Source organism: Prionailurus bengalensis, chromosome A2 (assembly GCF_016509475.1).
Source record: "Prionailurus bengalensis isolate Pbe53 chromosome A2, Fcat_Pben_1.1_paternal_pri, whole genome shotgun sequence".
NCBI classification, from domain to species: domain Eukaryota; kingdom Metazoa; phylum Chordata; class Mammalia; order Carnivora; family Felidae; genus Prionailurus; species Prionailurus bengalensis.
The window spans coordinates 21977569-21991076 of NC_057348.1; the positions used below are offsets into that span (position 1 = coordinate 21977569).

The window sequence follows — 13508 nt, forward strand, 5'->3', positions numbered from 1 at the left end:
CACGTCCCACATTGGATGTGGAGCCTACTTAAAATAAAATTAAAAAAAAAAAATTAGCCTGGGTCTCAGTTTTCACACACACACAATACTGGTATTAATGCTACCTTCATCTCATGATTATATAATTTATGTTGCCATGTGAAGAGCTATTCTCTGTACAATAAAAATGCTGACACCAGGTGCTACTGGACTTAAGAAACAAAGCTTAAGAGCATTTTGATTGTTTGCAATTGCCTGGAAATCTCTGCGTAGTTCTCATTTCCTCCCTGCCCTTCTCCTGGCCGTGGTAATACGTGCTGCTCCAACCCACTGCAAAACCTATCCAGCCAAGAAGAGTGTGGCCTGCCACCTGCTGTACTCTTGAGACGTGAGAGTACTCTGCTGCGGTGCCGAGGCCAGACTCTGGATATTGGGCAGGGCTCTGGGAAGCTTTGTTTACCCTTTCAGAAAGCAGGCATTGACTTCCTGAGCCTGGTTTGAATTATAATACTGATCAGTAATAGGAAACCTCTTTTATCCTAAGGTCTGTGCTCTAAATGGTTCTCTGGGTCCTGGGTCTGTTTCTTCATTTGGTTCTGACAAGAACTCTGGGAGTTGGCAGCGCAAGAACCCTTAAGCCCATCACTCAGAAAGCAAAGGGGAAGTGACTGCCTCCACTGAACACCCAGGGCTGATAAGCCGGACCAGAAGGAACACAGGCAGGCTGTTCCTTCTCTCCCTCAACACATGTTTTGCAAAAATTGCATTTTATATAGCACAGTTTTTAATATATGTTTGACCTTCAGGACTCTAAATGCAAACACAGTAAAAATGAAGCATGGGAATATAGTATTAAAAAACTGGCTTAAATCATCATCTAAATATCTAAAAACATTATGGATATATTGCTGATGGGAATGTAAAATGGTACAGCCTTTCTGGAAAACACTATGGCAGTTTCTTAATAAACTAAAACATGAAATTACCAAATGACCCAACATCTGCACTCCTGGGCATTTATCAGAGACAAATGGAAATTTCTGCACAAAAACCTGTACAGAAATGTTCACAGAAGTTTTATTTGCAACAGCTAAAAACTGAAAACTACCCAGATGTCCTTCAACAGGCAAACTGCCAGAAATGGTTAAACACATTTTGGTACTTCTACTTGACTGGGTGGAAGAGTAAAAAGGAACAAACTACTGAAAAACCTAATAATTTCAAGGAAATCATGCTAAATGAAGAAAGAAAATCCCAAAGGTTCCTATATCATTCCACTTACATAACATCCTTGAAATGACATTATAGAAATGGGGACGGCTTTGTGGCTACCAGGGTTAAGGATGGGAGGAGAGGGAAAGGAAGTATGACAGGGGAGTCAGTGTGAGAATACAAGCACAACACAAAGGATCCTTGTGTTGACGTAAGTCTTCGGTATCTTGACTATGGTGTTGGATATACAAAGCTACATATGACATAAAATTGCACAGAAATAGACATGCACATAAACACAGAAGTGAATATGAATAAAACTGAGGAAATGTGAACCAGATGGGTAGATTTTACCGGTATCCTAGTTGTGATATTGTACTTTATTTTGCAAGCTGTCATCAGTGGGGGAATGGGTAAAGGGTAAATACAGAAATGGGATCTTTCTATATTTATTTATTTTTTAAAGTTTATTTTGAGAGAGAGCATACGTGTGCACATGCGTGCACGCAGGAGGGGTAGAGGCAGAGAGAGAGGGAAAGAGAACCCCAATCTGACAGTGCAGAGCCCATGCAGGGCTCAAACTCACGAACCATGAGATCATGACCTGAGATGTCTTGATTTAGACTTGGACGCTTAGCTTACTGAGCCACCCAGGTGCCCCTCTGTATTATTTCTTGTAACTGCATGTGAATCTGTAATTATCTCAAAATAAGAAGTTTAATTAAAAAGCTATGGGTTTTACTTGGTATTTGTTCATTTATCAAGCCATTGGTTATAAAGAAAACTAATTTAGTCAACAAATATTTACAATGCTAAGTGTGGGGGATATGGCAACAAACAAGGCAGACAGAAGTGCCTGCCCCCACAAGAGCTTACATTCGGATGGGGAGGAGACATAGTGCACACAGTAAGAAACCAGCAAACCAGGTTAGCTGGTGAAGCCTTAGGGAGAAAATAAGGCACGGGAGGACAGGGGTAAGGGTTCTTTAAAACAGGGTGACCAGAGAAGGCCTCACCTGTATGGAGAATGCTTGAGATTTGAAGGAAGAAAGGGAGCAAGCCCTATATGGGAGGAAAGTACTCCAGGCGAAGGCAACAAGTGCAAAGGCCTGTCCTGAGGCAGGAGCAAGCCTGGCACATTTGTGGAAAGGCAGAAGGGCCAACGAGACCAGGGCCAAGCAAGCAAGGCAGGAAGTAAGAGATGAGGCAGGGGTCAGGAGGCCATGGACCAGTGACAAGGCCCTGGCTTTTAATGGAGGGCGATGGGACACTACTGGGTGGTTTTGAGCAGCGTGATGTCATGCTCTAACTTCTGGTTTATCAGGATTACTCTGGCTGCTGGGTGAAGAGCAAGGAAGGGAGTGGCAATGGCAAAAGCTCTATAACCAGAGCGGAGGCTCCTGCAAAATCCAGACGGAAACACAGGGCAAATGACAGGAGTTACCATGTTGTTGCCTGTATGTATCCACCTCGACAGGTAAACAACAAATATTTTTTGTACCTCACTGATATCCTTACAAAATATCACTCTGTGTTTTGTACCCTGGGCAAAGCTAGGGCTTTAACTGTACAAACCTTATCTTGTGACCCAGATGGCGTCTCTTCTAGAGTCTCGGTGCTTCCCAGATTGGAGAGCTGAGTGCTTGGCTGTAACCCAGGGCTGGAGATATTGGAGTCGCCCATCTGATTCTGCAATTAAAAGGAAAAGTATATCATGTGAACAGTTTGCTGACTACTATTTGGTTCATAAGACATCTGAGGTTATCAGCAATGCTATTTTAAAAACAAGCAAAAACTCCCCCAAATGTTTTGCTTTGGACCCTCAGGTAAGTAACTTAAAAAATAAAATTTCTAGACAGTTGAGGACTTGGTTTTAGATAATAGTGACAATTGTTTTTATATCCCTTGAAGTGCATATATTACTGCTAAGTAGTGTTGCACTGTATGACCACATTACTGTCTTGTGGAACACTCACCCATAGGAGGTCATCTGTGCTATTTCCAGTTTTTGGTAATTACGTATAGAGCTTTTATATTCATAAAACCTCATGCACGGGTTTTTGTGTGGACAAAAGCATCATTTCTCTAGAGTAAATACCTAGCGGTGGTATACCTAGGTCATATGGTAAAATGCATTTTTCTTCTAAATTTTTGTAGTTTTAAATTTAGATTTAGGAGCCATTTTGAGTTGATTTTTGTATAAGGTGTTACATTTATGTTATGGATTTTTTTTTCTTTTTTTGTATGTGGATGGCCAATTGTTCCCAACACTATTGCTTGAAATCATTGTATACTCTTAAAACTTAAACTAAAAAGATCTCTAAGCATCACCATCAAGATGACAGTCATTAAATGTTTTAAAATTCCTGTTAACTTATATGTAACACCAAAAGTGAAAATACTTTTGGTCTTAAAGAGAATCCTAAAAACAGATCATTAGGTGGGCACAGAATTATGAATTCTTAGGAACTGAAGTTATTATATTTGGGCTATGTGATCCATTACCCATGTCACAATGGACACCAGAAACAGTTTAGAACACTCAGGAGACCAGATTTAAAAATGAAGCCCCAAATTCAGTCCAGGGACACATTAATTTTGATAGCAGAGAATAAGTACATGTGCTTAGCACAGCGTTAGATACTCCAATGTTAAATGAATGGCTAAAATGCATTTATTCTATTCAAATGACATAATCCTTATAACACTTTTTATTCAGTGTTATCCATTTAGACAGAGGTGAAATAGCCTGGGACAGCCTATGAAATATCTTTTCAAAAACATCTATTACTGAAATACAGTTGACACACAATGTTATATTGGTTTCAGGTGCACAACATGGTGATTAGACAATTCTACCTATCACACAGGGTTCACCCAGGCAAGTGTGGTCACCATGCAAAGTTATTACAACGTTACTGATTATATTCCCTGTGCTGTATTTTTCATCCCCATCACTTACTCATTTTATAACTGGAAGTCTGTACTTCTTAACCCCCTTCAACTGCCTATGAAATATCTTATTTTCTACCCCTTTGTGCAACACCACCATCAATATGTACTAACACATTATGGAGAATTCTTGGAATTAAACTGCATCACAGAAAAGCTCAAAACAATGTTCATGACAAGTTCCTAAGAGCAGAGGGTATACAATGTTCAGAAACATTTTCAAAATTGGGAGTTTTCACATAAAAATCCCAGCTTGTTATTTTCGGAGAGAAGCTGGACACCTTTGCAACAACTGGCTGGAGCTGAGCTGCACATGACTCTCTGATGCAGGGCCAGGTTCTGTTTGCATCAGGGCTACCCTGGCCCACCCACTACATGTGCTTCCATGGCCCATGTGGTTTTGGGGGCAGTTTAGTCTTCTCTGCTTAACTCAACATGAACTACAAGATGGGCTGTACTTTAAAAGGTCTCAGACATTTTTTTTATACATGTGCAGGGCTGTTCTTGGAAGGTTTAATCTGAGTTTGTAGATGACACTTGCTATTTGTACAGATTCGGGGAAATGGACAATCAAACTTTCTGGAGGGTAATTTTATTATAATATTTAGTAAAAACCTTAAAAATGACAAAATCCTTCGATCTACCAATTCTATTTCAAATGGTTTATCTTAACAGAAAATGCTGAACACGAAGACTTAGCCACAGGATATATTTCTGAGTTCTTAAGAGAATCAGAAAAGAACAGCATATTGTTTATGTAAAGCACGGGAGAAAAAACATGCAGCTATTAATACCACTCTTCTCTTTTTCAAAAAGTTTTCATTCTACCGAAAGAAATCTCACAGGGACTCGCCTGTGAGATGAATAAATAGCTACTGTCATCAAGGTATTGTTCTTTGAAAAAAAAAAACTGGTTACAAAAGAGTTAATAAAAGCGACTTTTAAAACTAGTTAATAATAAAACTAGTGTAGAGAAGCATACCACACACTCTGGGACACATTTACACATATTTTTGGAAGGATACAAAGTATTATCAGTGATTATTTCTAGGTGGTGGGATTATGTTTTTTTCTTTTACTCTAATCTTTAAATATGAAATACAAACAACCTCTCAACCAAAATCCAGGATTATATCCTGTGGCTACAAGCAACTCAGTAAGTGCTGCTGTAAAGGATTGTGGCTTTAGCTATCTTTCTTACCTTTATTATTATTACTTTTTAATGTTTTGTTTATTGTTTAGAGAGAGAGTATGACAGGGGAGGGGCAGAGAGAGAGGGGGACAGAGGATCTAAAGCGGGCTCCATGCTGATAGCAGTGAGCCTGACGCGGGGCTCAAACTCATGAACCATGAGATCGTGACCTGAGCCAAAGTTGGACGCTCAACCGACTGAGCCACCTGGGGGCCTGTTACTTACCTTTAAAAAAGGTAAGTTGGTTAAAACAAATTATAGGACTTTAGGAGAAAACGTTGACTATAGAGTTTTAATTTCCCAACAGTCTTTACTATAAATCTTTCACCCCAAAGCGTGGAATTTCATTCACGGTGGGTGGGGGAGATTTAGGATTGGGGTTACATGCCATCACTGAGGCATGGCTTGCACCTCTGCCCTAGACTGTCAATCTAAGTCTCTACTACAGGTAAACAAAGGGCCATCTGGAGCTGCGCGGCAGCTGAGAGCGCCCATGCAAACACTTGGCTATGAATTCACGGGTCACTGCGAATTCCAACTCCCATTTGGTTGGACGACAGGCAAGTGTAGACAGGAAAAAAACCTGCTCTTTCAGGAAGCTCTACCCATTTACAGATAGTTTTCAAAACCAGAAAGAATGCATTATAAAAAGGAAGTACCAAAGATTTACAAAATTCCCAAAGGTTTTTAGTTTTAATCTAGCCACAGACATCATTTTACTTATTCCATAGCATGGGGGAATTTTCTTTACAACAGTAATTACCGTGCTCTCCACATTCTTACCTTTTGCAATGTGTCACATTTTCAGATTGCCTGCTTGACCTAGAGTTCCTTTATAGCTTTGTGGACAAAACCAAGGCTCTGTTCCTTCTTTCGTTTTGTGGCTACTTGCTTCTTAGGCTGAGGAGTAAGCCAGGCCACCTCCCAGAGCACCAGCTCTGGTGCACAGCACCTACGCTTTCTGTCCCGTGTGGCACCGTGATCTAGTCATCACTAGGAATGCATGACAGAGCCCTGGATTTATTAGCTACCTGTTCTCAGAACACAAAAAGGCCTCTATAAAAACAGAACAAGGCATCTATATAGATAGCCAGATCTCATTAAGGATATGAGAGGGAATTTGGGGGAATATAAGATGACCTAAAAGAACAGAAAATTATTCTCGGAATTTATTCTCATCCAGTTAGGATCCTAAGTGTTCATGCATCCACTACAGAGATGACTGCTTTTCCTGTATTAATTTTCAGAGTTCCATAAATTCCTCTTAATTCTCTATGAGACATTGAGGAATTTGATGCAACTTGAACTTCTCAGGGGCTCTAATGTACACTTCTCTACCTCAGAAGTGAGATTTCCTTTGGTGTTTGAATAGGACTTTTCCTTTGCTGGAGGAAACTACCTTCCAGAGCACTGTTTCAAAGTCTGCTCCCTAAACTCTAGATTCTTGAGATGCTGAAGTGGAATATGAGAAAAACGGTTCCATAGTTCGATCAACCTGGGAATCGGTGCTGCTGTACTTATTGTAGGGCCCCTCAGAGTCTTGAGCATTGCAAAGCCCAAAGCCCCAGGAGGATGGGGGAGGAGGAGCCATGTTAACAACATTTCCTTAACTCACTTGACCAACTGGAACCTTTCCTAAGGGTCACCTGTTAACTATGTAGAGGCTAGTGTTAGAGCAGAATTGTTTGGGAAACACACCATAGAGAGTGCTTTTCACACCTGTCCCTGGAACTTTTGGTGAGGTGAGGATTACACAAAAAACAAAAGTACTTAATCACATATGAGTAAAGAGTAAGGTGACAATTACAATTCCACTGAAACAAAGCGCAGCAGTGGAAACCTTCAGTCTGCCTCCTATGAAGCGTGAAGCTCTCAGGGGCCCATGTCAAGTGAAAAGTCAGGGCAGTTCCAAAGCCACGCGGTTTGAAGACCACTAATGAAATGCCCACTGCTTGACGCATAGTGGATGGTTCGTAAGTGTGTAGTGAACAAGTTAACAAATGCACTACAACTTCCATTTTATTCAATTTCAGGGAGAAAACGCCATCCTTTCACTTTTAAACTAATATACAGAAAAGAAAAAAAAATCTAGAAAAGCTTCACACGTGGGTAGAATTCCAAATAATGCTTAATAAAGGCTGTGAACCTACCACCAACAGCAGACCATAAATATACCCTTTGTATTAGCAGGTGCAAATGATCAGGCTACACATATTCCTAAGCCCTAGCAGAGGCCGCAGGGGTGAAGAACAGGCAAGAAGCTTTTGAAGAACTACCTGCTACAGGCTAACTTTTGCACCCTGAAACCATTTTCAGTAATTTTATGGGAACAGAAAAAGAGCATTCTAAACTTTCACACCAAGTCAAGGGCTTGGACGTAAGCAAATTTCTTTCCCTTTGAGGCTAAAAACTGTAAGACATGTATTCTTTCTGGACTAATTATCTCTGCTGGCCTAGAGGTGACTTCCCCAGCACATGCCCCCAGGCCCCCTCCCCCTACTCCCCGCCTGCCTCCTTCTCCCCTCTTGGTCCTCCCAGTCCGTCTCACCCTCTCATATTCATCCTTGGCTCTGCTTAGCATCTCCAGAATGTCGATGGGCCTGTGGTCACTGCAGCCGTTAGCCTGGCTGGGACTCTGTTTGTCCCGAGCAGCTTGCTGGGACCGCCGTGTCTCCTCTTCTACCACACTAGAGGAGGAGAACCAGATTTTAGAAAGACTTCTTTAGGCACAATCTGACCCACGAACTCTCCTGGTGTTTGTCTTCCGAGGATACGGGAAGAATGTCATAGGATATGCTTCCTCCGAATACAATTGCAGGGCCTCGGTCTGTATTGGGAGTACGTAACTAACTGCTTTACCAGCTCATGTGCAACAATGCCAACTGATGTGTCTCACTGTTAGAAGGGCAGAGTACAGAATTCTTTTCTAGAGATGGTAGGAGCAGATATGTTAAAAATGACCAAATTATTTCTCTTTTTTGAAGTCTCAAACTCAAACTACCAGGTGAAGTACGTTTTCAAAAGCATGTAGTCAGCAACACACGGGCAGGCTGCATAGCTGAGCAACCACTGTGGAAAGTCTGTACTGACACTGGACTGGGGGAGGGGGGGAGAAGGGGGGAGAAGGAGGGAGAAGGAGGAAGGGAGAGGGAGAGAGAGGGAGAGAGAGGGAGAGAGAGGGAGAGAGAGGGAGAGAGAGGGAGGGAGAGGGAGGGAGAGGAGCTTCTTAAAAAAAAAAAAGATTTCAGCAAATCTTCAAAGGTTTCCCTTATTCTCTCCTTAGAAATCACCAAGTGGGTGGTGAGGTCAGGGTGATCATGGCAGTGCTATTCATTCTGATTGGTGCTCAGGCTAATTCTGCACTTGAAAATAAAGCAAGAAAAGTTGAGGGTTAAGAATGCCAGAGAGGGCTGGGGTCTTTTTCTTTTTAAGATTCATTTAGGTTTTAATCCCAGCTCTAATGAACAGGATTACCTGCCACAGGATATTATGGGCACAGGACAACTTGATTATTGTATAAGCTGAAAACTTTCTGGATGGTGATAAGGACAGGCAATAAAACAATTCAGTAGCAGAACATCTGTTTCTTGGTTGTTTTTTTTTTTTAATTTTTTTTAACGTTTATTTATTTTTGAGACAGAGACAGAGTGTGAACGGGGGAAGGTCAGAGAGAGGAAGACACAGAATCTGAAACAGGCTCCAGGCTCTGAGCTATCAGCACAGAGCCTGATGCGGGGCTCGAACTCACGGACCTCGAGATCATGACCTGAGCCGAAGTCAGCCGCTTAACCGACTGAGCCACCCAGGTGCCCCCTTGGGTTTTTTTGAACAACAGGAACAGGACAAGAATAGGCCACTTCAGTGTCAGTTCACTGCTTTAAAACAACCTGCCTAGGAGCTCCCATTCATGTGCGTGGGATGGTTCTTTTATTTGAAAACACTGGGTTAAAGAGTATTAAGCACTTTTTTTTTTTAAACAGCAGACTCATTCTGAGTTTTTAACGTACTAAAGAATATTTGATTCTCCAAGAAGGGTGGGCTTATACATTTCCCCAAATTTACTTGACCAGAATCTTCTCCTAAGGCAAGATTTCTGTTTAGAAGATCTTGCTTTGAAGTAATGGTGTTATTTCTCTATCTAGATGCTTATAGCTCTGAATACGATGATTATTTCTGAAATAAATGTACAGTCACAGACTCTACAGTAGAATGAAAGAAGACTGGTATGTGATATGAAGATCAGACCAATTAGCATCCATATTGTCTCATTTATATCCATACCAGACAAGAAAGACTATATGGCCCCAACTGTGAGGCCTGTTGCAAAGGAGAAAAAGACTGGAGAGATATACGTTGGTTATTTCTTGATGGTAGATCACAAGCAATTTCCCGTTCCTTTTTTGTCCGTTTCTTCATTTTCCATAATTAACAGGCACTCCTTTAATAACGAGGGGGAAAAAAAGAGTGCTATTTCAAGAGACTTGTACTTGTACTCAGTTACAAGCTGCACCAGCTTGAATTCACCTTCATTGAAGACTCTGGTCACACAGCCTGTTTCTCCTCCCTCTTGCCAGGCTGCCTGGTTTGTCCATCCTGGTATTCCCCTCATCCCTGCTCCAGACTGGATCTGGATCTGTAATTTTGGTTCAGTTTTTTTTTTTTTTTTTTTAATAAAGTAAGCTTTATGTCCAACATGGGGTTTGCAATTCAAGACTCTGAGATCAAGAACTGCATGCTCTACTGATTGAGCCAGCCAAGCGCCCCCCAAAAGAACATTTCTTTCTTTCTTTTTTTTAATTTAAAAAAAATGTTTGATTTTTGAGAGAGACAGAGTACAAGCGGGGGAGGGGCAGAGAGAGAGGGAGAGACTCAGAATCCAAAGCAGGCTCCAGGCTCTGAGCTGTCAGCACAGAACCTGATGTGGGGCTTGAACTCGTGAACTGTGAGATCATGACCTGAGCTGAAGTTGGACGCTCAACCCACTGAGCCACTCAGGTGCCCCAAAAACATTTCTAATAGTTGCCACTATTAGACTGGTGGAACAGGCCTCTTTACAATGTACACTTCTGCTTTCAACAGCATGTCCAGGTGGCAAGAAGGGACAGGAAAGATGCCGGGACTCTATCAGGCCTCTTCCAATCCAAACTCTCTTAGGAGCACCCTCTTCTCAAATATGCCCTCAAGACTACCCATAAATCAGGAATAAGGCTCACTTCCATGAGTTCTCCAAATTTCAGTCTTCGTAGGCAACCGTTCAAACAAGTATTTATTGTTAGGAAGAGTTTCTGGCAGGGTGGATTTCCTCTTTAGGAGAGTCAGCATTTCCCAAGTTTAGTGGATTTTCAACCCTGCCACTGACCAGAGAGGATTTCTAAATTCGGATACAGTACAGGTCTAGAGGTGTGCATGCTCTACCGCACAGCTTCTCAGTTTTTATAAACATCTTCTGGAATAAGTCAACTTCTTTACTTGGAGAATTTTTATTATATTGCAGCTGTTGAAACAGTGATTTAACAGAATGGGCACCGACAGGCACATTTATTGAGACACACACACAATCTGCCAATACACACCTGTATTTCTGGTGGGCAGAGATAATAATCTGAATTATGTAGCAAACAGAGGCTGTACACAGGCAAAGTCAGAGCAAAGAAAGATAAAGTAGTCTTTTCTTTATCTTTGGTGACCACAACACCATTTATCACAAAGTTCATGTTAACATATAAGGTGTTCTCTTCGGCCATAAATAGGCCAGGCACTTGAAAACTCATTACTAACAGTTTCATGAGGGCACTCTCTAATCACTTTCAATAACTCCCCTGCTTCTAGTAAAACCAGCTGGAAGCATAAGCAAATGTGCTTCTTTTGGGCATTTCTTGTGAAAGAAACTCAAATGCTCCTTTTCCCTTTTGCTTTCTGTTTCTACTTCCTCATCCTACTTTTGGTTTCAGTACAGTATTTTCAGATAGGCCTTCAGTCTTCTGCCTCATTTACCACCTGAAGTCTTGTATGAGGGGTACCACTGGCCCTGACAGTTTAGACAAAAGCTCAAAATGGTTTCCTGTAAGTAGCTATTAAAGCTAAAAGAAACATATTTCTTACTTGGGGCCCAAAAGTTCTCAACCTGCAGGAGAAAGTCTATATACTAACATATTCCAAAGTTTAGACATTTCAGAAAAATATTCTGGATTTCAGGATAACCAAGAATCAATACATCTGTGTCTTCTAAGTAATTAGAAGTAAACTGCCTTTGCTGTCACTTTCAAAAATACAAAAAGTAGTCATCAAATAAGTAAATGGCTTTGTAAAAAAAGTAGTTTTAATTCATTTCCAGGGACAAGGTGTTGTAAAAATAAAGTGTGCTCAGTTGCTATGTGTCCAACTTCGCAAAGCTCAGATGATGACCTTGAGGTTAGTGAGCTGAGGCCTCATGTCGGGCTCTCTGCTGTCAGTGCGGAGCCAGAGAGCCCGCTTCGGATCCTCTGTCCCCCTCTCTCTCTGCCCCTCCCCCTGCTCTCTCTCTCGCTCTCTCTCTCTTTCAAAAATAAGTAAAACATTAAAAGAAAGGAAGGAAGGGGGCGCCTGGGTGGCTCAGTTGGTTGAGCGTCCGACTTTGGCTCAGGTCATGATCTCACAGTCTGTGAGTTCAAGCCCCGCGTCGGGCTCTGTGCTGACAGCTCAGAGCCTGGAGCCTGCTTCTGCTTCTGTGTCTCCCCCTCTCTCTGCCCCTCCCCTGCTCATGCTCTGTCTCTCTTTGTCTCAAAAATAAATAAAAACATTAAAAAAATAAATTAATTAAAAAAAAAAAAGAAAGGAAGGAAGGAAAGGAAAGGAAAGGAAAGGAAGGAAGGAGGGGTGTTTCTAGAGAGGCAACATGTTTTCCAACATGACTGATGCAAGTTCATTTGGAACAATGTCTTCAGGGGTGTATGCCCACAGTAATAAACACAGCCTATCCTGTGAGCTCACGGCCAGAGCCATCAAAGCAGAAGGCGGACAGACATCCAATCAGGACATGACAGTGGTCTTCGATTAAAACTTTGCTTTAGCCATATGGGCTTCTTTTAAAATGCAAATATGCCTGGAATTGAGGTTTGGGGCTTATTTATTTACACTTTTACAGAAATTAGTGTGAAATTGGACTGTTTCTTAAAAAATTAAGACAGTTTTCTTCCAAAGATGTAGATAAAAACCTTGCAGGAGAACGAAAGGAATTCCGATGATGGGGTGGGGGTTCACATCTCTGGGGAGATTTAGGCAAAAACCGAAAAGGAAACACAGGTGAGCCAGAATACACTGGTGGCCGCAGCACCGCAGGCCCCCCCAGCGCCACGGTGTCTCGGGCTCCCAGAACCCAGACCAGCAGCACCAGCAGCACAGAGAAGCCAGATGAGGGGTGGCTCCTGCGGGCTAGCTTGAGAAAAGACAGTAAGCCACCCTTTAGAACTCTCATTCAATGAAATTGCTTTCCAATTCCAAGATTCTGACATACAAAGCATCTCCTGGAACACAGCCCATCAGTGAACTGGGGGACCACTACACCTAGAGTCGGCGCCACAGTGGAGTTCACGTCAAGGAGGCGCGGGCAGGAGTTCTCTACTGGCTGCGGAGCGCCGCACCACTCGTCTCGCCAGAGCCTAGCGCCGCCTGCCTGTGCCCTGGGCGTGATAGCGTCCTCTGGGGTCAGCCCTAAGCACATGCTTAACAATAAGGGTTTGGTTAAATTAAGATTTGTCTTCAGGACTGGATAAAATTACAAATACCACAGAGGACTCTTTAGCGTAAACTGGAAAAAGGCTGTTGAACTGAAAAGTAGGAGGTACAGGGTGATCTATTTTTGTAAAAAACCACCACACACGACCTAATGTACAAATAAAAAGACGGGAAGGAAACAGACTAAAACACTAACAATGGGAGTAGTAGGGTTACAGATAATTCTAGTTTTAAGCTTTTCTGCCTCTTCCAATTTTTGGGCAATAAGCAGGAAATCAGGGGAGAAACAAATTAGTAGACTCAGTAGCAAACAGAAGCGAGGGGGAAAGTAATTTTTTCATCTCTCATATATCATTAATTAGATCTATGTTGTAAAAGAAATACTTACTCGGCCATGAGTTTGGCTATGCGGTGACAGTCATTCTTATCGTAAAACCAGATGCTGTATATCGACACTTGA

At 42.0% G+C, this 13508-nt stretch overlaps 1 protein-coding gene across 2 annotated transcripts in view; it reads right to left on the reverse strand.

The window, feature by feature from the left end:
* The window catches only part of DCP1A (decapping mRNA 1A), a 58647-nt gene that overhangs the window by 16776 nt on the left and 28363 nt on the right, over positions 1-13508 (reverse strand). For both annotated transcript variants that reach the window (XM_043587639.1, XM_043587640.1), the window contains 3 exons: positions 13437-13503; positions 7884-8022; positions 2767-2880 (listed from right to left, as the gene is read on the reverse strand). In XM_043587639.1, coding sequence (XP_043443574.1) covers positions 2767-2880; positions 7884-8022; positions 13437-13503 — 320 coding nt within the window. The remainder of the gene's footprint in view (positions 1-2766; positions 2881-7883; positions 8023-13436; positions 13504-13508) is intronic.